This window comes from Sus scrofa, chromosome 9 (genome assembly GCF_000003025.6).
Source record: "Sus scrofa isolate TJ Tabasco breed Duroc chromosome 9, Sscrofa11.1, whole genome shotgun sequence".
In the NCBI taxonomy this organism is placed as follows: domain Eukaryota; kingdom Metazoa; phylum Chordata; class Mammalia; order Artiodactyla; family Suidae; genus Sus; species Sus scrofa.
Genome location: NC_010451.4, coordinates 133,371,614 through 133,399,502, shown reverse-complemented (window position 1 = coordinate 133,399,502; position 27,889 = coordinate 133,371,614). Strand labels below are relative to the sequence as shown.

Genomic DNA, 27,889 nt, shown 5'->3' with positions numbered 1-27,889 from the left:
CTACAGCCATGCCAGATCTGAGCCGTGTCTGCAACCTATGCCACAGCTTGCGGCAATGCCACATCCTTAACCCACTGAGCACAGCCAGGCAAGACGGCCCGGTAAGGACCCTCACCGCTTTATGTGTGTCTCAAACCAGCATGGCCTCTCTCAGGTTGCTCTGATTCTGGAAGGCTTAGTTCAAGGTCATTATACCTAGAGTGCTGGCCTAGGAGGGCCAAGGTGGAATTTGCACTCTTCCTTTCTGTCTAGCCCTTCCTGCTGTTCTGCTCCTTTGGGGGTCCCAGCTGATAGATCCGAAGCACAGCATAGCTTTGCTCTAACTAATTGCCAACAGTTGGCTGCAGCTACATTCGTTATTCAAAAAGCCTCATTAATCTCCTAATGCTGGTGGAGCCACGGCTGCTAACAGTGCCTCTCACCTCCCAGCACCCAGTGCCTGGGGGGCATCTTGGCTCCTTCTGGCTGCACATCAGCAGAAAATAGCTTCCTTCAAAGCTCGACAAGTGCCTGGAGACAGGGATCCAGGCTGAGTTTGAACCTGGCTAAGCTTTGTCTCTGACTGGTGTGGTCCTAGGAGGCCTGACCCAATTCTAGGTCACCCATGGGTTACAGAGCCTTGGAACAATTCAGGTGGGGGTAAGAACGGATTACAGCCATACTCGGGGAGGGTTAGCTGCAAACTCTCAGCTGAGCTAAGCTGCCCTCACACAGACAAATTAAGGAACCTCTCCCTTTTTCTCTTGGATACCAGGACGAACTCTACCTTGAAAGACTTTGCCGGGGAGTTCCTGTTGTGGTTCAGCAGGTTAAGAACCCAACTAGTATCCATGAGGATGCAGGTTCCATCCCTGGCTTCGCTCAGTGGGTTAAGGGTCCCCCATGGCTGCGGCTGTGGTGTAGGCCGGCCGCTGCAGCTCTGATTTGACTTCCAGCCTGGAAACCTCCATGTGCCACCAGTGCGGCCCTAAAAAGAAAAAAAACAGACAGGCCTTGGAGAGTGTTTGGAGATATGAAGGAGGTGCGTTCTAGAAAGCTCGTGACGAAGAAATCCTTAAGAAGTTCAGAGCTTCATGCCAAGGCTTGTCAGAGGCTCAACTCGGGTTTCTCCTGTGGCTCAGAGAACATGATTTAAATGTTCTCCTGTCTTTCTCCTCGAAGTTCCGCTTCTGTGAGTCTGTCTTTCCAAGACTGTAAATGCCTAAGGGAAGGGACCTGTTATGTCTTTCACATGTACTTGCCGGCTCCCAGTACCCGGTCCTGACATCCCACCAGTCATTTCAGCTAGACTCACGCCTGGACTCAGAGGTAAAGGAGAGAGTGCACAGAGGGAGGGAGGGACAGAGGAGGGAGAGAGGGGAGGAAAGAGGGCAAGCGTGCTCTGGGGGCAGATCTCTGAGCAGCGAGAATACTAAGGATAAGATGCTTAATGAAGACTGATACCAGCCCATACATCCAGTCGCTACAGGGCTGGTCCAGATGGGTGAGCTGTCGCCAGCCCTGTGGCTGAGGTGGCACAGCTTAGGGCATTTTCCTCTTTCTTCTAACATTTTAATATGAAAAATTTCAGACAGAAATTTGAAAGCATTATATAGGGAATGCTAATTGCCTGATTAATATGGCAACATGGCAGGTATGTAGGTATCTTTTTTTTTTTTTTTTCCCCTGTTTCTGTTCTTTAAGTGGTCCAGACCCTCTGGCCTCCATCAATTCCATCAATATCACCAGCTGGCTTCCAGCTCCCTACCAAGTAGTTGTTAGAACAAGACTGCCCTCTGCTGACCACAGGCTCTCACTTCTCTAGGACAGCAAGCTGTGATTCTGTGCAGTCGGTAAATGACACCTCGGAGCCTCACTTCCTCCCTGGTGGAACGGACATCATCAAACTCTGCTCTTCCTGGGGGGGACGTGGGCCTGTAACGCGGGAAGTAAGAAAGAGAGCAGTAGACCCCATGGTTTCAGACACACCCACGTTTGCCTTCCTAAAGCAAAAATGAACCCATTCCCAAGTGATTTGTTGACTTCACGTAAAAACCCTGGGCCTCCATCTGTTTGATGTTAATTATCCTGAGCCAGCTGATGCTTAAATGTCTTTGCCAATGAGGAAGGTAAGACAGAACAGATCACCCCAAACAGTGGCCGCCCACAGGGGCAAAAATCCCTGTGTCACTGGGAGCTGAGAGAGCAGGATCTCTCCCCAGCCTTTGCCACCTGCTTTATTCAAGATGGGTTAGAGCCCTGGTTCTCAAACTTGACCTGTGTCAGAGACACCTGGGACACCTGTTAAAACCCAGATTGCTGGCCCCACCCTCAGTCTCTGACTCAGTATGTGTGGGGCGGAGCCTGAGAACTTGCCTTTCTGATGTCCCCAAGTCAGCCGACCAGACTGAGAACTCCTGGGCCAGGCTGTGCTGTGGTAAAAAGTCCTGGATCTCAGTGGCTTTGCATCATGAAAGTTTCCTTCTTGTCCATGCTGCTTTTGGAATAAGAGGCAGTACGACTCTGCTCCATGCAGTCACTGGCAGACCCAGGTTAACAGACGGCCCGTCATCCTACAGCTGCGTCTTCTGGAATATCTGACCATCTTCACGGCTCTGACGAAGGGAAAGAAAGTGAAGAATCACATTTGGGCTTTTAACTGTCTCAGCCCAGATGTGACGACACTAATCACATCCCCTCACATTTCACTGCCCACTGCTCCTCTCAGGGCCCTGCCCAGGCTCCAGGTGGAAGTCTTCTATGTGCCTAAAAGGAGAGGGAGGTGGGCTGGATGCTGGTGAACACGTACAGCAACCATGCCACCCAAGCACATCTCTTCTCACTCACAGGAACATGCGCAACCAGAGCAAAATTGGAACGGTGGTTACTGGGGACACACTTTCAGCCCCTTACATGTTGGTCCTAGAGCGGTAGTGATGACGATGATGACAACTATGATGATGGGGATGATACTGATGACAGTGATGTTGATGACAGGGATGATGATGACGATGATGGGGATGACGATGATGACAATGACGATGGAAATAATGTGATGACAATGATGATGATGACAATGATGATGATGGGGATGATGATGACAATGATGATGACAATGATGATGATGACGGTGAAGATGATGACAATGATGATGGGGATGATGATGACGATGATGATGACAATGACAATGATGACAATGATGATGGCAATGATGTGATGACAATGATGATGATGGGATGATGATGATGATGACAATGATGATGATGGGGATGATACTGATGACAATGATGATGATGGGGATGATGATGATGGGGATGATGATGATGATGGGGATGATGATGATGGGGATGATGATGATGGGGATGATGATGATGACAATGATGATGGCAATGATGTTGATGATGATGATGGTGAAGATGATGACAATGATGATGGCAATGATGTGATGACAATGATGATGCGGATGATGACAATGATGATGATGGCAATGATAATGATGGTGAAGATGATGACAATGATGATGGCAATGATGTGATGACAATGATGATGCGGATGATGACAATGATGATGATGGCAATGATAATGATGGTGAAGATGATGACAATGATGATGGGGATGATGATGACAATGATGATGGGGATGACGATGATGACAACTATGATGATGGAGATGATACTGATGACAGTGATGTTGATGACAAGGATGATGATGACGATGATGGGGATGACGATGATGACAATGATGATGGCAATGATGTGATGATGATGATGATGGGGATGATGATGATGACAACGACGATGATGGGGATGATACTGATGACAATGATGATGCGGATGATGACAATGATGATGGCAATGATGTGATGACAATGATGATGATGGCAATGATGATGATGGTGAAGATGATGACAATGATGATGGCAGTGATGTGATGACAATGATGATGGGGATGATGACAATGATGATGACGGTGAGGATGATGACGGTGAGGATGATGACAATGATGATGGCAATGATGATGATGGCAATGATGATGATGGTGAAGATGATGACAATGATGATGGGGATGATACTGATGACAATGATGATGATGGGGTGATGATGATGACAATGATGATGGCAATGATACAGCGATCATGGCGATGGTGATCATGGCGACGATGATGACAGGCAATAATTACTGAGTGTCTACTACGTGCCAGGAACTATTCTAAGCGCTTTTGGCTTGTTCATTCATTTGTCTCTCACAACAATCCTATGCAGTTTTCCCACACCACACAGGCAGTGAGAGACACAGCCGGAAATGTAACCCAGCCAGTTCCCCACGAGATTCCATGTTTTGAACCCCTGTTCTGCTCCATCACTGTGCTGCTAATTTTACCTGAAAACAGCACAGGAAGAGGCTTTATGTTTTCAAGGGGCAGTCCTAGTGAGCAGTGACTAAAACAGCTTTTCAGTTTAGAGCATCTAAATGAAAAAAAGCCTTTCTCCCACTGACAATGATGGACTCTTAAAACGTCCCTTAGTGATGCTAGGGAAGACGGTTCCTTTATCGTGTTTTTTTAAAGAGTCACCCTCCACAAGAAATTGGGGAAGGAGGAACTAGAAAAAAAATACAGTTGGGAGAAGGAAAACCAGAAAGTTTGTTTTCCTCCTCATCACGGAATGGGTAGGACTTAGCTGCAGAAAAGGCCTCTGGCTGATCCAAGAATGGCCAGCAGAGGATGCTGGTCTAATGCCTTAAAGAACAAATTGTGAGCTTTGGAGTGGCCTTCGCTTGTCACTCTTGATATTCAGAGGGAGGGAAATGCTGCATCATCAAGAGGGATTTGTGTAACCCAAAATACAAGATACTCAATGGTCCTTGTTAGTGTCAAAAGGAGTCAGTCCTTGGCCTCAAAATGTCAGATTTCTTCCCTGGGGTTTACAATTTTCTCATTTCCTGTTTTTCTTAATAAAAGTTCAAAATCTCCCTGGCAATGATTTCAAAACACTACAGTTTTCAATGCAATCTGAAAATACTGGCTATTTAGATCAGACAGCTATCAAAGATCCAAGGTCAATTATTCTATCCATTTCTCTCCCTCTCTCTCTCCCTCCCTCTCACTCCCCCTGTCCCCACAAAACACACACACATTCACTCAACATTCACAATTTCTTTCTTTCTTTTTTTTTTTTAGGGCTGCAGGTGCAGCATATGGAAGTTCTCAGGCTAGGGGTCAAATCAGAGCTACAGCTGCCAGCCTATAGCATAGCCAGAGCAATGCAAGATCCAAGCAGCATCTGTAACCTACACCACAGCTCATGGCAATGCCGTATCTTTAACCGACTGAGCAAGGCCAGGAATTGAACCTGCATCCTCACAGATACTAGTTGGTTTTGTTTCTGCTGAGCCACAGTGGAAACTCCCAACATTCACAATTTCTGCTGACAGTTCAAACCCTTGTCCTCAACCTGGGTTTGACTGAGGAGACAGATGGCTGGAAATCAACTGAGTACTCAACCAGTTATTCAGCACTGAAGGACTGTGAAGAGTCTCGGCCTGCCCAGGTGCGTGCCTGGCATTCCCAAGGCACAGTGCCCTGGAGCAGTGACTAAAGCAATGCTTTCTGATGGAGTCTCCAGGTGGTCAAAGGCTTGGGAACATGTCTTTCTTTCTTGAGTCAGATGGCCCAGCAGTGGGAATTGTGCTTTGAAAAACAAGCAAGAACCCCTCACTTCTCTGCTAATTCTGATGTGTAAAGCATGTTGCAAACACAGCTTTCGGAGGGGACCCCCTGGGCTCTGACTACGGATTAAGTATGAAAAAGTATGGATTGAGGATTTCACACTGTCAGTAAGTCCACATCTTTTTTTTTTTTTTCAAATCCACGTGGAGGGAGAGCATCTTCTGTCGTTCCATTCCAGCTCATGTGCATGGCAGGCTGATCCTGGTCCTTCCTTATGGCAGCCCTGCCCAGCTGCATAAGGTTCCCACTCCAGTTTGGCCCTCTCCATCCCTGTGAAGATGTGTTAGTTTGCTAGAGCTGCTGTAACAATGCACCACAAACCGAGTGGTTTGAACAACGGAAGCATACCGTCTCACTGTTCCGGAGGCTATATGTTCAAAATCCTAGTGTTGGTAGGGTTGATTCCCTTTGGAAGCAACGCGAGAGAGTCTGTTCCAGGCCTTTCTCCTGGTTTCTGCTGGTTTGCCAGCGATCCTTAGCGTTCCTTGGCTTAGAAAGACATTATCCCCATCTCTGCCTTCATTGTCACACGGTGTACCTTCTGTGCGCTTATCTGTACCCAAATTTCCCCTTTTTATGAGGGCACCAGTCATACTGGATGAGTCCTCATCCTGATGACTTCATCTTGACTAATTAAATCTGCAGCGACTTTATTTCCAGATAAGGTCACATTCCGAGTTATTGGAGGGTTAGGGCTTCAGCATGTGAATTGGAGGGAAACACAATTCACCCCATAACAGGAGACTATACCCTCCCACGAGCACCAACCCATCTGCCAGGCCAGATGAGGATGCCCATGTCCAGGGTATAAAGAGAAAAAGAAATCGTTTATGAATCAGATTCTAGATCTAATTTGGTCAGCTCTCTAGCCTATCAGTATGGATCGGAAGTCTCGGAGTTCCCGTCGTGGCACAGTGGTTAACGAATCCGACTAAGAACCATGAGGTTGCGGGTTCGATCCCTGCCCTTGCTCAGTGGGTTAAGGATCTGGCGTTGCCGTGAGCTGTGGTGTAGGCCGCAGATGTGGCTTGGATCCCGTGTTGCTGTGGCTCTGGCGTGGGCTGGCAACTACAGCTCCAATTCGACCCCTAGCCTGGGAACCTCCATATGCCATGGGAGTGGCCCAAGAAATGGCAAAATGACAAAAAAAAAAAAAAAAAGATGGGAAGTCTCATTGAGTAAGAACCCAAATGTCCCTGTCTCTTCCACTCTCCCCCTCCAATTCACACCCAAACTAAAGCCTTCCTCAAAGTTGCCCCAAGCATTACTGTAAATCCTCGGAGAGGGGGGTGGGGGGGGTTCGTGTCTGCCCTTGAGCCAGTCCCATTGCTGGTGCCACGGCTGCTTGGCTGGGCTGCTGCTCTGAGATGCCTGGGGGGCTTCTCCACCTGCCTCTCTGGCCTCGCCTGCTGCTCCCTGGAGCCATGCAGGTCCTTCCCGGTCACCAGCATTGATCCACCATATGCACCAGCGCCGGTGTCACGACCTTCTCACTACCTACAATGCTGTGCGTGGCCCACTGGGGAATGAAGTGGAATCGGTGGAAATGGCTCTTTCTTTTCATGGAAACACTGTTAAGAGGCTGTTTGTGCCCTAATGCTTGACAGCGTTTGTTGAAGGAACCCTTTCTTTTTTTAGTTAGAATCACATCGTTTTTCTGGAGAGCACATATTAGCACTGAGCCTACGGTGATTTCAAGTAACTGCCACCGGGCTATATTCCTCCCGTCTCACAAGGAGTGTCCACCCCAGGATCAGGCTCATCATGCCTCCAAAGGACTTCACCCAGCAGTCCCCTTGGCTTCCCTGCACGTTGGCTTCTCCAGAACAATCCTGGTTCACTAAGACCTTGCCCTGCCCCTTACATCCGATCTCTTCAGCACACATACATTCAGGTTCTTTCCAGAGTCTACTCAACTGCCTTGCAGAGACTTCTGGGAGGTCTACCTCATCAGTTTCCCGGATGAGCCCAGAAGCATCTTTCTCATACTCATCATTTCCTAAGAACCCATTAAGTTCTAATCATGTAGTAAGAACTAAGGCTACAGAGACAAATACGGCATGGTCCCTATTCTCAGAGAATTGGCAGTCGAGCTGGGGAGACAGTCATTGGAAAAATATTTTCAATCCAAAATCACATCTTGAGTGATAGAGGCACGTAGAGTGATGGGGTATCCTAGGGCTTTTCGTCCAGTCCAAAGATATCATCTCAAGGAGCTGAAGTCTGAGATGGCTTTTAAAGAAATAGAGGATGGATTATCCTAAGCAAAAAGAGAGCACCAACAAGAAAAGTCCATGAAGCAGGAAACGGCAGGTAGGTGCAGGAAGAGGAGTCAGATCTGTGCTGCACCATAGAGCCTGGATTCGACCCTGCAAGCAGTAGGGAATCACAGGCAGACTTTAAATAAGAGTGACATGTTCAGATGTGCATTACAGATCAATCACTCCGGCAGGGCTAGTGAAGAATGGGAATGGGAGAGAGACAAAACTGGAGGAAAAAGAGCAGTAGCGCTCTTATCATAATACAGACATGCAATGATAAAGTCAAACCACGAGGGGACAGGTAAGAAGGGGCAAATTCAAGAAATAGTTAGGAAATGAAATCCGTAAGACCAAAAGATTTACTGGATGTGGAAGGCTGAGCGAGGCTGGGGTGGGAGGGTCACATGTGACCCAGGCTTCCAGGTTGGATGACTAAGAGGATAACTCAGGAAACAGGTGGAAGAACAGGTGCAGAGAGATGTCAAGTTCAGTTTTCTGGCTTGACTTCACTGCACCCCATTCTTCACACTCCCAACTTCACCTTAGCCATGCTGAACTTGAGGGAACCCGAGGACCCCTGGGGGAGACGTTCACTGCTGCCCGTAAGGAATTCACATTCTAATGGAGAAAAATAGACACGTATGATCTAAAGATGCCCAGGCTCAACTACCTATAATTCCACAGCCCATTGTCTACAATTCCAAAACCCCAAAAGCCCCGAAAACATGAAAGAAAAAAATTGAATACATTTGAAGTAAGTTCATTTGACAGCAAAAACTAAACACAGTTGACTTGTGCTCAGCGTTGGCCCATCAACTGTGGCCAAGGGCAGGTTCCCATGGACGTGATGGCTCCCGTTGGAGCAATGTGACAAGAAAATGAGCATTTCCCAGTAGAAAAGGGGTGGGAGTGTGTTCCCAGAAAGGGGAAAGGGGTCATAGGGTCCCACTATGACCATAAGAACCCAAAAACAGTCAAGATTACTCATTTACAAGTACTTACATACAAGATTACTTACAATAATTGCAAGGTTATCCCTCCCATCCTAGAACTGCAGAAACCTTCAGAGGCTCAGATTTATCTGAAGTCACTCAACAAGGACTCAAACCTAGAATGAAAACCGTTTCTATGAGACGAGAATTTGCACAGGCGCACTAGGACCTGAAACGGTCTTTATTCTAAGACTTAAGACGCGCCTCCGCTGCATGTTTTGGTGTCCTCATGATGATTAAACACCACCCGTGGATGTGTCGTCATACCTGAGCTCTAATCTGCCCTTCTCCAACCCATGTGTTGGGAGCAGAATCTCTCCTGGGACCCTTTTCCTGGCGCGAGAAACGGTGGAATTCTCCTCATGGGAAAAGAAAAGCCACAGGACAGTTGTTGAATTTTAGAGCTAGAAATAGGTTCTAAGGAAAACATGGACAGGCAGTAGGTGCATGGATGGTACATCTGCATCTCTGCAAGTTCCGTTTCCAAATTTTGTGCATAACATGTCTAATAGCCGAGGGTGGCAGGAGGCCAATTCTCTGGAGATCCCATCAGGTGTGGTTTGGAGGGCTGGCTATGGATGCCTGAAATTCCTTGTGGAGAAGAGAGGACAAAGCAGTGGTCCAGGCCTCTGGCTCGTTGACTTGTTGACTCACGGCATGATCCGTCCTCCAACCGAGAGCCCTTCAACCCTGTGCTCCCAGCTGCAGACTCAGCCCCATCCCAGCAGGGACAACAGGCCCACCTTCCATTAAGAAGACCCTTTGGTTCAGTGTTCCTGAGGCTCAGCAGCCAGCCTTTCTCGGGGTGAATGTGAGGTCTGTGATTGAGTCCCCACCTTATTCCTAAATTCCCCCACCCACCACCCCAAACCCAAGTTTCAACCTGGATTCCTGTGTTGGGAGCCCTACATTAAAACTCCGCCCAGGGCCTAATGCCTCTGGGACAAGGACCCTCCCTTGCTTTTGTTTCTACCCCTCCCCTGGGCGTGGGGTCTCACCCTAATGTCTCCCACCACATCGCACCCCTGGGCTACCAGCCAGCCTGTCTTCCCGAGCCCTGATTTACACTTGTTGAATGAATTCAGAAATGACTAGCTGCTGTCTGCTAGGCACTTAAAGACCAAGTATCTACTCTAAGGACTCAGTATTCAGTGAAATAACTTAATCTAACAATTGAAATTTTGAATACAATGGAAACATGAATAAGGTATTGCCCAATGCTGGGGGGGGGGGGTGAATCGCTTCGCCACGGGGGTTTCCTAGAGGAGGCGAGAAGTGAGCTGTTCTTGAGGCACACGTAGTAACTTGCTCACCAGAAAAGGAGAGGACACTCAGGCAGGGGAAGTGGCACATGGCATGGCCGCTTTGGCACGCTGCTGCTCCTGGACCCCCCGCGGCTGCTGCCCGCACACTTCCCATCACACTTGTGATGGGAACTTGTGAGGCCCGCACTGCTGCTTATAGGGACAATGGAATGCTGGACCTACGGTCCATTGCCCATCAGCCCCCTCTCGAGATACCGAGCCCTGCCTGGCCCCAATCCTCCTATTCTCAGCCAGGTGACAGGCTGTGGTAAGGTCAATCTCACCTTACAGAGAAATATCCAAAATGCTTGACGCGGCCTTGTTTCAAAAAGCTTCCTAGGGTTGCTTCTTCCAAAGCTTCCTTGGGTTGGAAAGCGAACAGGGTCTGCCTTTAGTGCTGCTCTCTCCTCCTGTCCCTGGAACCTGCTATGCCTGCGTCCAGAAAAGAAGGGAAGAAATGCCTCCCCCGACTCCACAGCCCATGTTATAGGCCTGGGCCCCAAACAGGAGCCCTTCAGGAGGCTAATTTAGGGCCTCTGGATCCTAGGATCAGTCCATGATTTTCTAGTGCTACCAAGTATGCTGGCTTTGCCACCACTGCAAGAAAGCAATCTCTTGTTCTTTCTGTAATCCTGTAGTTTAGTTGCTTTCCCCAAGGTTCTGGAAAAAGCCTCGGCAGACCAGCTCCTCTCTGCTGCCTCCCACCGGTTGGAGGAGATGAAAACACGGAAAGCTGAGATCAAAACAATGCCTAAGCTGACGCGTCAATGCCAGCCTGCTCCCAGGCCCTGCGCTGCAGACCTGCTTCCAATACGAGGTGCAGGAACTAGCCTTGGACAGGAGTCTGTCGCGTCTGCTCCCAGAGCAGGGCTCAGAGGCGAGGCAGGCCATTGTTCTCCGCCCACAGATGTTGCCCCGGAGTCCTGGCGCCTGCTGTCCTCTCCCCAACAAGGCGGCTCTTTCAATCCATCTCCCAAGGTCAAATTTAGACCATGGTACTGAGAACAGTCAGGCAAGGGACTTGGTGTCTAAATCAAGCAATTGTCTTCTTTCTCGGAGTAAATGATTTCTGCTGGCTTCCACTTATCATCAGTTCTCTTATTTAAATGTTCCATCTCAGGAACAATAAGAGATGAGAACAGTTTGGTGGTGAGGCTGCCAGCAGCCTCAGGAGCCCTCCTCCTCCTCCTGAAACCTTGGGTGGGGGAGGGAGAAGGGGTGCACCTGCCCTGAGCAGGTGTGCAGGGAGGGTCACGGGAGGGAGGAATTGCCTGTTGCCACTTCCCCGCGGGCCCGAGAGTAGGTGCGTCCCCAGAATACTGTCTAGCTCTTAGGCCCTGGCATTTTGGTTCTTCAAAGTCTTGGCTGCCACCCTCCCAAGCCTGTTTATTTAGGAAAGGTTTAGTCTTTCACTGCCCTCCCCACGTGACCAAGTCCATAACCAGGGCACACACGGGGCTTGCCTGGGTACGAGAGTGCCCTGGAGCTCAGCACGGCTCCTCTTCCTTGGAAAGAGTTATGCCAAGAGGGGAGAGGACCTGTCACCAGCCCCCCTTAGGGTTTTAAGCTGAGACCTCAGTGTGCACGGAGATCCTCTGGCCCAGGCTCAGCCTGCAGGCATGCACGCACACACACATGGAGACACACACCCGGACACACACCCAGACATGGCGACACACACCCACACACACAGACACACACAGAGACACAGACACACACGCGCGCGCCAGCCGTCCTTGAGATATACCACCCTTCTCCGGTCCCGTCTGCTGCCTCCACCAGCTCTCAGAACTGCCCTGCTCTCTGCATCGGTCCCTGCTGCACCCCAAGGTCATCTGACCCCCAAAGGGTCTACTTCCGAGTGCTAACCCCCAGCTCTTCCCACACATCATCCAATTTCAGTTTTAGGGCCCTCTTGTTGAGGAAAGTTCCTCGGGCCTGTTTTACGTGTGAGAAACAGATTCAGAAATGTCACGATGCTTGTCCGGGATCACACCACCAGTCACAGAGCACCCAACATTCACCCCTACGTCTGCCCTCATGTCTGACTCTTTTTCTTTCTTTTGAGGGGCATGAGGAAGGTCCCAGGCCAGGGGTCGAATCAGAGCTGCAGTTGCAGGCCTACCCCACAGCCACAGCAACGCCAGATCCAAGCTGCATCTGCGACCTGCACTGCAGCTCGAAGTGGTGCTGGATCCTCTAACCCACTGAGCGAGGCCAGGGATCGAACCCACTTCCTCAAGGATACTAGTTGGATTCTTAACCCACTGAGCCACAACGGGAACTCCTCATGTCTGACTCAGCCTCTTCACTGTGGCTCTCAACGAGGGGAACACATGACAGAATTTCAGGGTCTATCCAGGGAGGCACTTCTGAAGGTCAACGATGCATTCAGCAGACAAATTCCTCAAAGGTGGATTCTTCCAGAATGCTTCTCTGGGCACCGTGGAGACTGTCTCTTGGGTCCTGTTGGGTCTTCTCCATGTTGGGGGGCGGGGGGGAGGCTCGGTTCTCACCCCCGGAATGACCCCTCCCCCTGAAAGAGGACAACAGAGGGAGGGGACAGGGAGAAGGGTCACCCCATGCCTGGCACACTGCCCACCCCCCAGAACAGGCCCCTGACAAATACCTGTTGGTTTTTTTCTTGTTTGTTTGTTTGTTTGTTTGCTTTTGAGGGCTGCACCTGCGGTGTATGGAAGATTCCAGGCCAGGGGTCAAATCGGAGCTGCAGCTGCCAGCCTACTCCACAGCCACAGCAACACAGGATCCAAGCCACATCTTCGACCTACACCAGCTCAGGGCAACACTGGGTCCTTAACCCACTGAGCAGGGCCAGGGATCGAACACGCATCCTCATGGATGCGAGTCGGGCTCCTTTCTGCTGCGCCACGGCAGGACGCCTACTTGTTAGATCTTAGAACAGTGAGAAAAGAGCAGCCCTCACCATCCATGGAACGCACATGGAGAGTTTCCAGGCGAAGTTTTTTTTTGAAGAAGAGCTGGTCTGAGAAAACCTGCCCAGAAAAACGTCGGTTCTCCCCGGCAGCTCCAGGGGCACACCAGCAGCAGGTCAGGGCCAAGGCTGTCACTAGAGGGCGGTGGCAGCTCGCTCTCCGGCGTGAGCGGCCCTGCCAGCTCCTCTCTCTGGAGAGGCCAAGAACAGCAGTCCTGCTGCATTGAAACGCTGCCCGAGGCGGGGACGGGACCTGGCTCTGAACCCTGATTGCAGCTGGGAATAAACGCCGCACGGCCGGTCAGGTTTCACATGCTTCCTTTCATGTCACTTGCCCCTGACGCCTCGTTAGCCCAATTAGACAAAGAACAGCAGGATCTTTGAGATTTCCACTCCTTCCAGTTTGTTTAGAAAGAAAAAGAAATGCCATGGGAACAAAGACTGGGTCAACTTAACCCCAGGCCAGGGCAGCTCTGGGCGCTGTTTGTCAACACAGCGAATTTCACCACATTCTTTAGTGCAATTCTCACCATCATAACTTTTCCTTAATAGGCCAGTCTCGTCATTTGTTCATTCCCCAGAGTGTGAGGAAGAAACAAAACAAGGAGATTAAAATCAAATCGGACAATCGGGTACTTTGTAAATAGCCTTGACACCAGTTTGGATCAGGCAAGTGATGCTCATGACGGCCCACCCACAACCCTTGGTCCTGACCCCTGCTGTCGTTCAAGGTCACACTGGTGACCTTGGAGGGTCCTGACGGATTCCTCCTGCTATGGGTACAGAAACACATGCAGATACTGATGGACACAGAGGAGAAAAGCACTGCAATCGGTGCTGGGGACCAGAAACAGGTTCCCACATAGCAACGCACAAGGTAACTGTCAAAAACCCTCAGCCCAGAGCAGCAGGCTTCATCCTGCCCCCTCACGGCTTCCTGGAACATGGCAATACCAGGAATGGGCTCCTTTGGGAATGCCACTCAAGGCAACAACGGTGGCAGATTTTTTTTTAGCACATAGATACACAGCAAGCACGTGGGGCGGGGATCAGGGGAAATGTGCGGATCCACCGCCCGCTCCCAGGGCAGAGCCCGATACAACTGAGTGCTCGCTGAACCTTGACCCAGGCGGAGAAGGATAGAAAGATGTGAGCGAAGGGTGCAAAGGATGGAGGAATTCCGGGACAGAGGAGAAGAAAGTTGGGTGTAACAGGCGGCTACCTTCCTCCCTACGTGGAGGGGCTGCAGGGAAGCAGCCAGAGATGCTGACTGCATGACCCGCCCAACACACAACTCTGCAGACTCTAAAACACAAATCCAAAGAGGCAACACAAACCAGAAGAAATGACGTGTTTGCTGTATTCTCCTGGACTCTGCGTGTGCCCACGTGGAGGCAGCCCAGGGTAGCCCAGCGCTAACGGACTGAGCGCCTCCACCTCCCACGGTTCATGGGGTCACATTCAGGGCACACCAGGAAGCTCTCCTTTTAGGTTTTGTTCAGCCCCTTGATTTTGCAGACCTTTGTGGAACGGGCTCTCTGCCGGGCACTATGGCGGTTTTAGAGGTGCCCGAGGCATGGTTCCCACCCACCCTTAGAGAGCGTGTCACTAACCGGCAGCCTTGACAAGTATCAGACCAATTCCCTCCCCCGTGGAGCAGGGCGGGCAGGCACCCCTGCAGAGATGGGCTTGGGGAAAACAGAGAGGGTGGCCCATGTCGCCTGTGGACCCAGAGAAGGGTGCGCAAGAGAGGTGACTTTTAAAGCTCCAGCGGAAATAAAAAGAGGAGCGCATCACTGGCTACAGGAACAATGCGGAGCCTGTCTATTCCTGGAAGCACCAAAAAGGCTGGTGTTTTATTTTTAAAACAAGCAAATAGTAAAGTAGCACCTACCGCCTTGATTCACGCCTCTGTGCCAGCCTGTCTCTGCTGTCCTGCCGTTTCCATCCCCGGTCCCCACTCCCTGCGCCCATTCCATTCCCTATTAACCAGCTGCAGGTGGAAATGGGTTACGACGTCAGTGGTACGTGTTCCTTGGCGGCCCCTCCCCCTCATTATCCTTCTCATCCCACCTGGAAGGCCTTGTCCTGCTTTCGCAGCAGCAAGTGGGGTTCCTCTCCCTCTTGTTCTCCTGGCCCAGCCCCAAGGCCCTTCTCTGTCTCTCCAGCAGGTATGGGTCCTTTCTACCCCAGGGCCTTTACACGTGCTGTTCTTGGGTCTCTCCAACTTTTCGTGTAGCTAATTCTTCTTTCTTCTGGTTCCCGTTTGAAAGTCACTTCCTCGGGGATTCCGCCCCGCTCACATACACTTTCCTAATGCCCTAAACCCGCTTCATAGCATTTATCACAGTTGTAATTGCCTGCATTGGTTAAAATCCGCAAGGGCTGCTAGAACGCAGACTCATCAGGGCGGAGACCGTGTCCACTGTTTACCACTAGAAGCTCGGAGCCTAGCTTAGCGCTCAGGACAGAGCCAGTGCTCACAGCAATCCGCTGCGCCAACGAACAAGTGGAAGCTGTTCTCCTTCCCTTTTCCACCCTGGCACCTCATTACGTCTTGTCGCTGGCCACCAAAAAAGCTAGTCTGAGATGGAATTAAGTGCGAAAGGCAGTGCAGATCATGGGGAGGCGAGAATGTGCCCTCCGACCGGGAAAGGACTGTTCTGTCCTGGGGACCACACCTGCCCCTTCTGCTCCACACCCCAACCATGGGAGGACCCCAGATTTTGTTTCGCGGGGGGAGGGCGTGACCACAGGGGAGCAGCGGAGGGGAGGACTGGGCCATTTCTCCTGCGGCCAACATCACCTGGGAACTAAGCTTGAGACGCTCACCCAGCGCGCTTGGTGGGGGCAGAGGGCGCTTCCCGATGGGCAATGGCGCCCCCTGCAGGCCACTCTCTTCTCTCCACTCCTGCCCCACCCCCCCACCCCCCCCCCCGCTTGGTTCTGGCCCGCATCCCCTCAGTGACTGCAAAGCTTTTCCATCTCTGATTTCTCCCAGGATCAGACTCACCACCACTGGGTTCCCACCGGCACCCTTGCTTGAGAACCTGCAGGGACGCTCTGCTGCCTTTGGGGGCGAGTCCAAAGCCCTGGCCGCTTCAACACCCTGCCCAGCCAATGTAGCCTCCCACGGCCGTGCACGCGATGTCCCAGCCCGCAGCTCGTGGGTCCCAAGCTCTGCGTTTTTCCTAATCTCGCTGCCACCACTGCACCTCCTAAATCTGGCCCCCCTCCTCCTTCAGGGCCAGGCTGACTCCATGAAATTTTCCCACAAAACCTTGCCTGACCTCTCCAGCCCACAGCCGTCTCCCCACGGCCTCATCTAGGTGACAGAAGGCGTTAATGTCACCTGGTTCCATCCCTGGCCCGGGAACTTCCACATGCCCAGGGTGAGGACAAAAAAAAAAAAAAAGACTGCCTCCTGAACTCGGCAAAAAGAGGCCACCCTTTCTCCCATGGCCCCCAGCATCTGCCCAACCTGCTTCTGTTTCCACAGCTGAGAATTCATCCCTGGCTCGCCAGGGTAAGCGTGTCCAGGTGGCTGGCAGGGGGGATGCGGGTGGGCTGGCACTGAGAGCGCCTTGCCCAATTCAAACTTGCCTCAGAACACAAAGTCCCCTGCATTCCAAAGTGACACACTCTGAGTTACACAGAACAGGACTGATTGATGCCAGGGCTTGGACAGTGGAAGTTCTGTGAGTGCAGATTCTGAGTCTGGCCTCTATCTGCCACCCTCAGTACAATAGTCAGTGCTTGATGAATATTTAAGGATGGGTGCACGTAGGTGTGTGCTGGGGATGGAGGGCAGCAGGGGCTTCAGAGAGGCAGAATTCAGCTCCCTACAGAGATAAACTTTCGAACATCTGTTAATACCAGTGGGCCTTATTTGACTCTCTCAGGCTGTGATCAACTCCCCAGGGCCAGCGGCCAAACAGGAAGAAGGCGTCTGCTCCTCAGGGATGCTACACCCAGAGAATCTGAGCGATGCCCGGGACGTTAGACTGCTAACAATTATATGCTGCTGTTCTTGTTATCAATCCTAATAAGAGTTAGCATTTATGTAACTTACTCTGTGTACCAACCACGCAACCATGAGCAAATCACATCTTATTTACTTGGCTCTCAAAGGCCTTTCTCTTCTGGTGGAAAGCCAGGTTCATCAGCAAACACTGACCGAGTGCGACCCTATGCCAGAGACAGGAAGGGGGTTAGGGAAAGGAGGCAGGAACAGAGGCAAAAATCACTGACCTAAGAACCTACGATTCAAGAGAGGAGATAGGAATGGAAACATAAACTAGAATTCAAGGCAGAAAAAATCAAGAACTGGAGTTCCTGTCGTGGCTCAGGGGTTAGCAAGCCTGACTAGCATCCATGAGGACGCAGGTTCGATCCCTGGCCTCGCTCACTGGGTTAAGGATCTGGTGTTGCCTTGAGCTGTGGTATAGGTTGAAGATGAGGCTCAGATCTGGCGTCGCTGTGGTTGTAGCATAGGCTGACAGCTGCAGCTCTGATTAGACCCCCTAGCCTGGGAACCTCCATATGCAGCAGGTGCAGCCCTTAAAAAAAAAAAAAAAATCAAGAGCTAAGGAGCATTGCAGACAGAGTTTTGAGAACAGTGTGAAGGAATGGTTACTTCTGAGGGGCCAGGAAACCATGGACATCTTCATGGATGAGGTGGCATTCGATGTGGACTTTTAAAATCTATAGCATTGCCCAGGCAGAGGGCGAGGGAAGGGCCCTGTATCCTGATAGATGTGCCCAAGCAAAGCCAGGAGCTGGGGGAGTAAGTGGCAAGTCAGACATCGGTGTCTCCCAGGGTGTGGCTGGAATGTCAGCTGCAGGGCATCCAGGGGAGGGAGACAGTTTTAGACCAGATCTGGAATGCCTGCAGCGATGGGTTCAAGTGGACTTTATTCTATAGGTATTGGATATTTTTGAGGTGGAAGCAATTTTTCAGTGTGATAATTCTCGTGAAAATAAATGTTGGAGAGAGTATCACGTTAGCTCACATTTACTGACTTCCTAACAAGGGCCAGTCGTTGTTCTAAGTCATTTGCATTCTGCCTCGCTCCACCCTCTACTAGTGTACAAAGAGGGGTGATTACCTGCATTGAACCGATGAGAAAGCTGAGGCGCAGAAGAGTCAATCCATGTGTCCAAGGCCACACCCAGTTAGTAGCCCAGGTGTCTCTCAGCCTGGAGGTCCTCTCCAGAAGCCTCTCTTAAATATTTCAGGGGACTCCCTCACTCAGGGACCAAAGAGAGTCTAGTCTATTACAATAGCACCCGAGAGAGGGGCCGAAGGGGCTTGAATTAAGATCATAGAGATGAAAAGATGTAAGAGGCAGCACTCCCTGCCTGCCTTTTGTGGGGGGAAGGGACCATGTATATTCTTCAGTCTCCGCATGAAATCCTGGAGAGCTACACGAAAGTAATTAACGTGGCCGCTTGTCCAGGGAAGGGTAGTGGGGAAGGGGTGGGTGGGGAGAGGATGGGTGAAGCGATTCTGATGTATGTTTTTTTTTTGTTTCGTTTTGTTCTGTTTTTACTGCTGCACCTGCAGCATATGGAAGTTCCAGGCTAGGGGTCGAATTGGAGCTGCAGCTGCCAGTCTATGCCACAGCCACAGCAACGCCAGATCCCAGCTGCATCTGCGACCTACACCACGGCTTTCGGCAATGCCAGATCCTTACCCCACAGAGTGGGGCCAGGGATCGAACCTGCGTCCTCACGGAGCCTATGGGGGGTTCTTAACCCACTGAGGCACAATGGGAACTTCTCAATGTATGGTTTTTAAACAGAGTTCTGACTTCTGACCCATATGACGATATCATTTATTCAATAAACACAAATGATACAAACTGGAAAGGCACGATATAAAAGCTAAGAGTTCCCAGGAAGAGGGAACGGTCTCCGGGTCCAGTGGGTTAGGACGGAGAAGAGGAGGCTGGATTTGGGGATCAGCATGCTTCGCTTCGAGAAGCAGGGGAGAGGAGACCTACCACAGACACCGGGTGCAACCCCCCAGCAGAGGGTCCTCCTGGAACATTCCAGCATTTCTCTTACCATTCTGTGAGGCATCGAGCCTGGAGGGCACCCAGGGCTCTGCAGTCCCTACTTTCAGCCGATGCACACGTCCTATCGCCCATGACAGTGTTTTAAACACACACACCAGCAGCCGAGTGTGAAGACGGACAGTGAGGCAGTCTCTGATTTTCTGTTCTCGCCCCTTTCCAGCCAATGGAAACCTTTCATCTGGTGTCTTGCTTTTGCCTTTTATTCTTCCTTTCTCGCTTTCCATCACAGACATCAATGCAAACAATTGCGCGCGTGCACACACACGCGCGCGCAGACACACACACACACACACGACATCAAAGAGCTCTTTTGCAAAAACATTTTTTTTGCTGGATCTGCTCAGAGGGAAGGAAAGGCAGAGGAAAGGAGAGAGAGAGGCAAGCCGCCCCAGCTCCTTTTCCTCCCCTTTAAGGCTGCCTGGTTACGGTCCTGGGAAAGAAAACCCCTGCATTCCTCCCCTTTAATTCGGTTTATTGTCGAAGCGCTGGAGCAGCTAATCCTCACAGACCTGTAGGAGCTGGAGTGGGAGGACCACAAGCACCATTCTCTCCGAGTCCCGGGGTAAGATGAACCTGCTTCGTTATTTGCTTTGGGGAGGTTTCCCTGCTGAGCGGGAGGCTGTGGCGCCAAGGGAGTGGGTCGGAAGAGCCGCCCTTGCAGGCAACTTGGGGGTTTATTCCGGACTCAGACGGTATCAAGGGGAAGTTGTAGCTGCCCAGGAAGATGAGTCTGGGTGGGACCTCTGCGTCTGGGTGGGACCTCTGCGGGGAGCCATCTGGCCATCCCTTCAGGGTTGCCTTGAGTGGGACCCGTTTGCACTTCTGGGCAGGGAAGGAGAACAAAATATCTGACCGTGCCCCTCCTGCAGTGCCTGCCTGCAGGCTGCTGGCCAGGGACAGTCTCGCAGGCTGTGAGCAGGGCGTCAGGACCTCCAGTGTGCCCGCAGCCCTCCCTCCTGCTCAGCCTTCACCTCTTTGACCCCATCTGTCCAATGGGACGATGCCCGTTCTGATTCTGCCTACCTGCCCTGGTTGCTGGGAGGACTAGGAGAGCCAGTGGGCAAAAAAGGAGGTTTGTAAACAGCCTGTGGCTCTGCAGAGCCCAGGAGGACGGATCAGCCTCAGGCCCTCCCGGCAGGGTCCGTGGCCCAGCTCCCGACCCTGCCCCCGACTGCGTGAGCATGCAGAGCTCAGCGGAGTCACCGCGGTCTGTCACGAGGTCCCTCCTTCACCTTCCCCAGGGGCATGTCTGTCTCCCTTCTGTCTTTCAACTTTCTTAGTCCGGTTCTCAGCTAAAATGGGTAAAGGAGGTCTGACTCCACCCCCCCCCCCATTCACACTGTGGCCCCTTCTCTCCACGTAACTTTGACGCACAAACATTAACCCTAGGGCTCCCGGAGGCGGCTGGCAGGGCTCTCGCTGCTGGCCTGGCTGTAGTGCATGGCTGCCCAGCTGCTTGCTCAGGAGCCAGACCGAGTGAGGAGGAGGAAGATCTCTGAGAAGGGTCGAGGGAGTCAAGCAGGTTCCGTCTTGGGTAAGGAGATGAGCTTTCCCAGATCAGAGGCTGGAGACAGTCGGGCCCCTGGCAATCCTACCAACTTCCGCTAAACTAGGGCCAAAGACAAGACCCAACACAAAGTGCTTGGTAATGCCTGATATGCGGCCCGCACTTAACAGGGAGCCCTGGGCTTTTAATTAGTCATCTTTCAGCCAAGCCCCTCGGGCTCGCAGGGCAAAGAGCATCTCTCCTCCACAAAGGTGGAGGAGGCCGCGGAGGCAGAGCTGAAGCCTGGTGGTCTGCAGCTGATGCGGTCGCGTTTGAACGCAGGTCTTCTGCCATCACCAGTGACCTTTCCGAGACACTCCAGACAGACAAGGCCCGGGTGTGGGTATGGGTGTTTGTATGTGTTGCAAGAGCACGCTATAAAGATGGGGCAAACTTCGGGAAAAGAGGTTGGAGGTGGCGCCAGCCAGAAGCCACTCCGGTGACAGAGGTATTTCTAGCTCCAGCCTCAGTATTGAGAAATCTGAGCTGTTCCTGGGATCCAGCCTTCCCCGGACCATCCGAGCCAGCCGGGCACCCCAGAGGGGCTATGTCGGTCGCTGGGATGGCATGAGCACATCCTAAGGATGAGGGCAGAGGTTTGTGGAATCCTGACACCCACCTCCAGGACAGAGGCAACAGGTCCTGTGGTCGGGGACAAGGAGACGGCTGTTGGGGTCTGACGGACAGGGGCCCGTGCTCTGCTCCGTCACTTCCTAGCTATGTGACGTGGGGCATTTTTCTTAACATGGCCAACCATAAGCACACCTCCGCCCATAAAGTGGGTTAACAATACCTACCTTGAAAGGCATGAAATGAGATAAGGCAGGTAAAGCGCCAAGCACAGGGATCACGCAGGGGAGCAGTGTGCAGCCAGCCGCAGAGACCTTAACGCCTGGGAGCAATTTTGCCCGGAACCAGAAAGGATCCCCCTCTCGGAGGAGAGCAGCTCCCTGGCTCCCGCACCCCGAGTCACACAGGCACACGTGCCCTGAGAGGGCTGGGGCCCGCCGCTGCTGCAGCCCGCCCGTGGCGGCGTGAATGAGCTGCAGCGTGAATGGGGTGGCGGGGGGGGGGCGCTGGCTGCAGCCGGGCTGGGCTGGGCTACAACCGCAGGCCCGTGGTCATGGTCACTGGCAAGGGGGCTGGGCTGAGTGGCTGCAGGCGTGAAAACACACGGGTGATGGTGACGGGGCGGGAGCTGCTGGGCTCTGGAGGTTTGTCACACCCGTGTCCTGGAGGGGGGGAGGCTGCTACCTCGGAGCTTCTGGCCGCAGCATCCTGAGCTCAGCCAGTCCCCGGGGAGAGACGCCTCCTCTCACCTTCCAGAAGGCACAGGAGAGAGCCAGCCCCACCCTGTACCCAGGAGGCATGTCCTGCATGGGAGTTAGGCTCGAAGGCAGACCCAAGGCTACACCCGTGGCCCTCCGACACTGCCTAGGAAGAGGGCCTGTGGAGACCAGCCCCTGGAGCCCCCACCCCCGGCAGGGGTGTTCCAGTGTTCCCGCGCATCTGTCTTCTTGGCTGAGTACCAGATGAAGTGGTTGCTTTGAATCTCGAGGCCGTGATGCCTGAGAAAGTCTAAGTCTTCTAACGCTTTGGAGTAACTCTGAGCTGCAGGTCACACTGGGAGCCGACCCGCTGAGGGACCAGCAGCTGCCCTGCCCTGCCGCGTGCTCCCGGCTCTTCTCATTGTTCAGTGTTCGTGTCCCCTCCCTCGGCCCAGGGTCTCATCCATGTGTCTATAAAGTGGGCCCCATGCACAGTCCTTTGGAGGTCGCGGGGTGCTGTCTTGCCCGTGGATATACTGGATGCCCACGGGAATCCCAGGACATGAACAGAGCGGGGTCATCAGACAGGCAGCGGAGCGAGGGGAGGGTAAGCAGCGCGCCCCGCGCTCTCAGGGCCTCGACCCCCAGCCACCGGCAGGAGCCCCTATTTCCTCTACAGTAAACCTCAAGCAGCATATGAATTCTGGCTGTCAGGGCAGCAGGAGGGATCTAGTTCAACTTAAATGTGGGCTCCAGCCTGACCTAAACGGCAGGAGGCAATTGAAAAACGACCTTCCTCGGTGATTTTGCGAATAGAAGCAGGTGTGCAGAGCCGGCCTTGGAGAGGCCAGGCTGGGGGAGGGCTGGGGATGGAGCCGGTGTTCCTTGGAAGCTCAGTCCAGCTGGAAGTCTCCAGGAGCCTTTAGGGTCCAGGGCCTGGGCTGCAGCCAGGCCCTGGGAATGGGTTCCCACACAGGCCTGGCCACGAGCCTGGGCCACCCCGAGGAGTGCCGGGCTGTGAGTGATGGCAGCAGGCTGCTGGAAGTTCATATCTTGCTCAAATATATAGTCACAAAACCTCAGAGAGGGCCTCGTTCCCACTTTCCCCAGTAAGCTCTGAGCAACCCTCGCTCCTCTGGATGCTAGAAGTTGTTGCTAAAGAAAAGAATTTACAAGCACAGTCTAGCAAAGGTGGGGCCCACCAGGTGAAAGGGCATTAAGCAGGTGTCTTTAGTAGCCCTGTGAGCGCTTCATAAGCTAACGTGGACCATGAATCTCTAGGAAGGGGCAGGCAGCAAATCCACGGTGCTTACAGAGTCCCTGGGACTAATATTCCAGAACCCTAATCTAGTGCGGCCTCCTCTTTCCACTAAGGAGGAAGATGGAAGCCCAGAGATGCACAGGGATCTGCCTGGGGCTGCACAGCTTCCTTGGTGCTGAGCCAAGACAGGAGCCAGAACTTGACCTCTTTCTGGGGTACCTCTCAATCCAGAGGACGATGAAGAGTCCCGTATAGGCCAGCGTCCAGGAAACAGGGGGCCTGGGCTAGAAACTGTCCCAGCTTTAGTCTTTTTGCCCCTTTACAGCCAAGGGTTTCTATGTGGCCGTGATTCCACACGCCCCACCTGGAGGCAGGAAGCACCTCCTTATGAAAGATGAACCAGCTGATACCCTCTCTCCCGACACCCCAACCCTTTCAGAGTCGTGCTCTTACCCAGAAGCAGACGACAGAGCAGTCCTAGGGTAGGCCGATTCCTCTGGGGTCTGTGCAAGGGTCACACCTGGTCCTGCAGAAAGGCGCTGAGGCCTGGTCACTACGCCTCCAAGTCAGTCCCACCTCCTTGCTCAGAAGCCTCCAGTGAGAGCACTGGCTCTTCCTACAGGCAGAGCTGAGAGCCATTGTCTGTGGGTTCAAGGCCGCAGAGCTACTACTCAGAGATTCTCCCCTTCTCTGGCCCCAGTGCCACTATTTTATTCATGTCCAGCTTAGGAACCTGCTGTGGGTTTGGGAAACATGCACTGGGTTGGATTGAGCTGAAAGCCTCCAGATTCAAACATGGTGCCCCTGAGATTCTGGGACATCTCGTCAGGTGGGGGTGTCACTCTGAAATAGCCCCACCGACTCGTTTTTTGGTTTTTTGGTTGTCGTTGTTGTTTTTTAGGGCCACGCCTGCAGCATGTGGACGTTCCCAGGCTAGGGACTGAATCAGAGCTGTAGCTGCCGGGCTACAGCACAGCCACAACACCAGATCCGAGCCGCATCTGTGACCTACACCACAACTCACTTCCCCCCTGGATCCTTAACTCCCTGAGGGAGGCCAGGGATCGAACCCAGTCCTCATGGTGGCTCAGTGGGTTAAGAACCTGGACTAGTATCCATAAGGATGCAGCTTCCATCCCTGGCCTCACTCGGTGGGTTAAGGATCTGGCGTTGCGTGAGCTGCGACGTCAATTGCAGATGCGGCTCGGATCCGGTGTTGCTGGGGCTGTGGTGTAGGCCAGCAGCTGTACCTCCAGTTCAACCCCTAGCCTGGGAACCTCCATATGCTACAGGTGCAGCCCTAAAGAGAAAGGGCGGGGAGGGGGGGAAGCACCTCAGAGCAGAGTCCTAAGTGGCTGTGCCTCCAAATAGGAGACTCTGGTTTAGGAGGCTGCGTGGACCAGGGCAGTGGACCAGGGCAGGCAGGAGTGGGAGTCCTGAGGGAGGGTCCAGGCCAGCGTGGGGTCCTGAGGTCACTTGGTGCCTCCAGGATATTGCGACGGCTATGAGGAGGTCCCTGAAGATACGTTCACCTGCATTCTGCCCCGGGGCCAGCACTGCCCCTGTGAGCAGATGGAGCCTGGGAAGGAGAGGAGCAGCTAGAGAAGCGTGCCTGCCTCCTGGGCTCGCGGCCCGAGCATCTCTCACCAGCATCTCATAAACAGCCCGGGGTCAGTGTCCATCCCAAGGCTGTGCAGCTTGCCTTCTGGAAGAACTTTTTTCTCGGTAGTTTCCCCCCAGTTAGGAAATTTTCTCCCAAGAGACCAGGAAGCCCATGACCACAGTACTGCGCAGGAACCAGGAGCCAGGCGTTGTCCCTGGGGGTTACTTTAGACCCAAATGAGAGCGACACTGGAGTTCCAAGGCCCCTCGGACTGTTTACTCTTCCTGGCTTAGAGACGTCCGGAGAGGAGGAAGAGGACTTTCAGGGAAGAAGCAGGATGCAAGAGCAGAACCCCACGCCCACCTCGGAGCCCCCTCTTCACCTCCCACCGCACAGGGCCTGGGCCCTTGAGGCTTCTCCAAGGTCAAGGAGAGGCAGGAATAAAGTAGGGTTTCAGATCGGGCCCCTGAGCTTTCCACGTGGCTCTGAAGATGGAGCTAAATTGTTAGGATGGCGTGTATGGCAGGAGGGGTGGGCGGGAAAGATGTTTTCTTCTAGCCGAGCTGAGGCTAAGAATACTATGTTTTTAAGCTATTTAAGAGCGATGGAACGAGGGAACAGTGAGTACCGGTCTGTTGCTAGGGTGGTGATGCTTTCTGGCGAGTGGGCCGTCATGCCACGGGGGGCTCCGGAAGAGGGAGTGACGCCCGCCCCACTGATGGGCCTGCACCCGAAAGGAGGCTCTTGATTGGCTCCTTACCTGGGAAAGCGGCACCGGCAGCCCTACTGTTTTCTGGAGGAAAGAGAGAGAGAGTCACACAAACTAACCTTGGGGATGGGCTCCTTTAACCCTCCAACCCTTTGCCCTCATCCCTATATCCCTTAAGACTTCTCAGCCAGGGCGTTCCCCTCGTGGCACGGCGCAAACACATCGGACTAGGAACCATGAGGTTGCAGGTTCCATCCCCGGCCTCGTTCAGTGGGTTAAGGATCCGACGTTGCATGAACTGCGGTGTAGGTCACAGACACGGCTCGAATCTGGTGTGGCAGCTGCCGCTCCAATTCGACCCCTAGCCTGGGAACCTCCATATGCCGTGGGTGCGACCCTAAAAAGACAAAAACAAAAAGACTTCTCAGCTGTAGTGAGTCAAGACAGTGAGAAGCATTCGGGCCAAGCCCAGACGCCAAACACTCTGATAGGTGGAAGCTGCTGGATTTGGGGCTAAGGATCTGCCGAAGAGTACCTGGCTAGAGATGGCCCTCTCTTCTAACATTTCGTCTTCCCTAAAGTAGTCTCTGACAGTCGAGTTTCATTTGTCTCCACCCTGTAGACAGCACACTTGAAGTTCAAGGTCAGCTCACCATTGCATTGCTGGCAACGCCTCCTCTGGCCAGTGCCTGGCGCCCTGAAATGCTGTGGTCCCTCTGGGCTTCCATCCTGCCAAAAGGAGAGAATCAAGATACAGGCCTGGAGCTAAAAGGATGCACCTGATCTATGCTCAGCTGTATCGAATGCTAAGGAAGGCTTGACAGGTCTCACACGTGCTTCTCGTAATAACAGCCACCAATTATCATACAGCCAGGCTGCGCATTTATACACACGACTACAACGTGCCAAGAAAACTCAGTTTCTTTATTTCCTATAAAATCTTCCCCATGAAGTCCCACCCTCACCAGGCAGCAAAAAGGGCCGTGGCAGCAAATTTTACATTTGACCTCGTCCACTCCATGCCACGCAGGGCCCCTTCAGGCCCCTTCCCCCTCTGAACCGTTGTATTTTATGCCTTCTGCCAAAATGCTTCTTCACCCACTGGAGGCTTGGCTGGCTCCTGCACTGACTTCCCATCTCAGTTTGGGTGTGACCTGCTCAGAAAGACCGCCCCTGACCTTCGTCTCAGGAAGACCCTCCCTGCAGCTCCCTGGTGGCTGAGTGGTTTAATGACTGGGCGTTGTCACCGCTGTGATTTGGGTTCCTGCTGCGGTGTGGGTTCAGCCCCTGGCCTGGGAACTTCCAAATGCCGTAGTTGTGGCCAAATTTTTAAAAATATTTTTTAAAAAGAAAGACCTTCCCTGACTGTCTCTATTACAAGCTCAAGTTTTGCACTTTCGTGGTTTCCTGGCGCCTTGTACTGTGTGTGTATTAGCTCACGTGCCCTTCGCCTGGCTCCTCCAGCCTGCTGGCCCCAGAAACGCAGGGCTGTCCCTGTACTGTCTGTCTGACCACTGAGTTATAAGCTGAGTTACCATAATGATCTTACCTTGCAATGTAGTGTAACAGGAACTCATTCATCTAAAAACATATTAAAAAACACTAAACAAGACACTAGGAGTTCCCGCCGTGGCTCAACAGAAATGAATCTGACTAGCATCCATTAAGATGCAGGTTCAGGAGTTCCCGTCGTGGCGCAGTGGTTAATGAATCCGACTAGGAACCTTGAGGTTGCGGGTTCGGTCCCTGCCCTTGCTCAGTGGGTTAACAATCCGGCGTTGCCGTGAGCTGTGGTGTAGGTTGCAGACGTGGCTCGGATCCCGCGTTGCTGTGGCTCTGGCGTAGGCTGGTGGCTACAGCTCTGATTCAACCCCTAGCCTGGGAACCTCCATATGCCGTGGGAGCGGCCCAAGAAATAGCAACAACAACAACAACAAAAGACAAAAAGACAAAAAAAAAAAAAAAAAAGATGCAGGTTCAATCCCTGGCCTTGCTAAGTGGGTTAAGGATCCAGCGTTGCCATGAGCTGCAGTATAGGTCAGAGACGTGGCTCAGACCCTGAGTTGCTGTGGCTGTGATGTAGGCCAGCTTCCACAGCTCCAATTTGACCCCTAGCCTGGGAACCTCCATATGCTGCAGGTGCAGCCCTAAAAATACAAAAAAAAAAAAAAAAAAAAAAAGACACTAGAACCAGGTATTGGGAGG

General features: G+C 52.5%; 1 protein-coding gene and 2 long non-coding RNA genes across 9 annotated transcripts in view; 1 reads left to right on the top strand and 2 right to left on the bottom strand.

The window, feature by feature from the left end:
• Nucleotides 17–12,385, bottom strand: LOC110255540. Its single transcript, XR_002336076.1, has 3 exons — nucleotides 10,549–12,385; nucleotides 8,987–9,076; nucleotides 17–2,594 (listed from the first exon to the last, which is right to left on the bottom strand). It is a non-coding gene; the product is annotated as an uncharacterized LOC110255540 (long non-coding RNA).
• The window catches only part of CAMK1G (calcium/calmodulin dependent protein kinase IG), a 28,932-nt gene continuing 20,091 nt past the window's right edge, over nucleotides 19,049–27,889 (top strand). For 4 of the 7 annotated variants that reach the window (XR_002346922.1, XM_021102016.1, XM_021102014.1 and 1 more), the window contains exons 1-2: nucleotides 19,049–19,859; nucleotides 20,687–20,831. Coding sequence is in view for 4 of the 7 variants with exons in the window: in XM_021102016.1 (XP_020957675.1) it covers nucleotides 20,738–20,831 (94 nt within the window). In the remaining 3 variants the exon portion in view is untranslated. Of the gene's footprint in view, nucleotides 19,860–20,166; nucleotides 20,370–20,686; nucleotides 20,832–27,889 lie in introns of all 7 variants that reach the window. The other 3 variants (XM_021102017.1, XM_021102019.1, XM_021102015.1) reach the window with 2 other exon arrangements.
• LOC110255539 lies at nucleotides 23,438–27,370 on the bottom strand. The gene is made up of 3 exons (XR_002336075.1): nucleotides 26,338–27,370; nucleotides 25,736–25,768; nucleotides 23,438–24,014 (listed from the first exon to the last, which is right to left on the bottom strand). It is a non-coding gene; the product is annotated as an uncharacterized LOC110255539 (long non-coding RNA).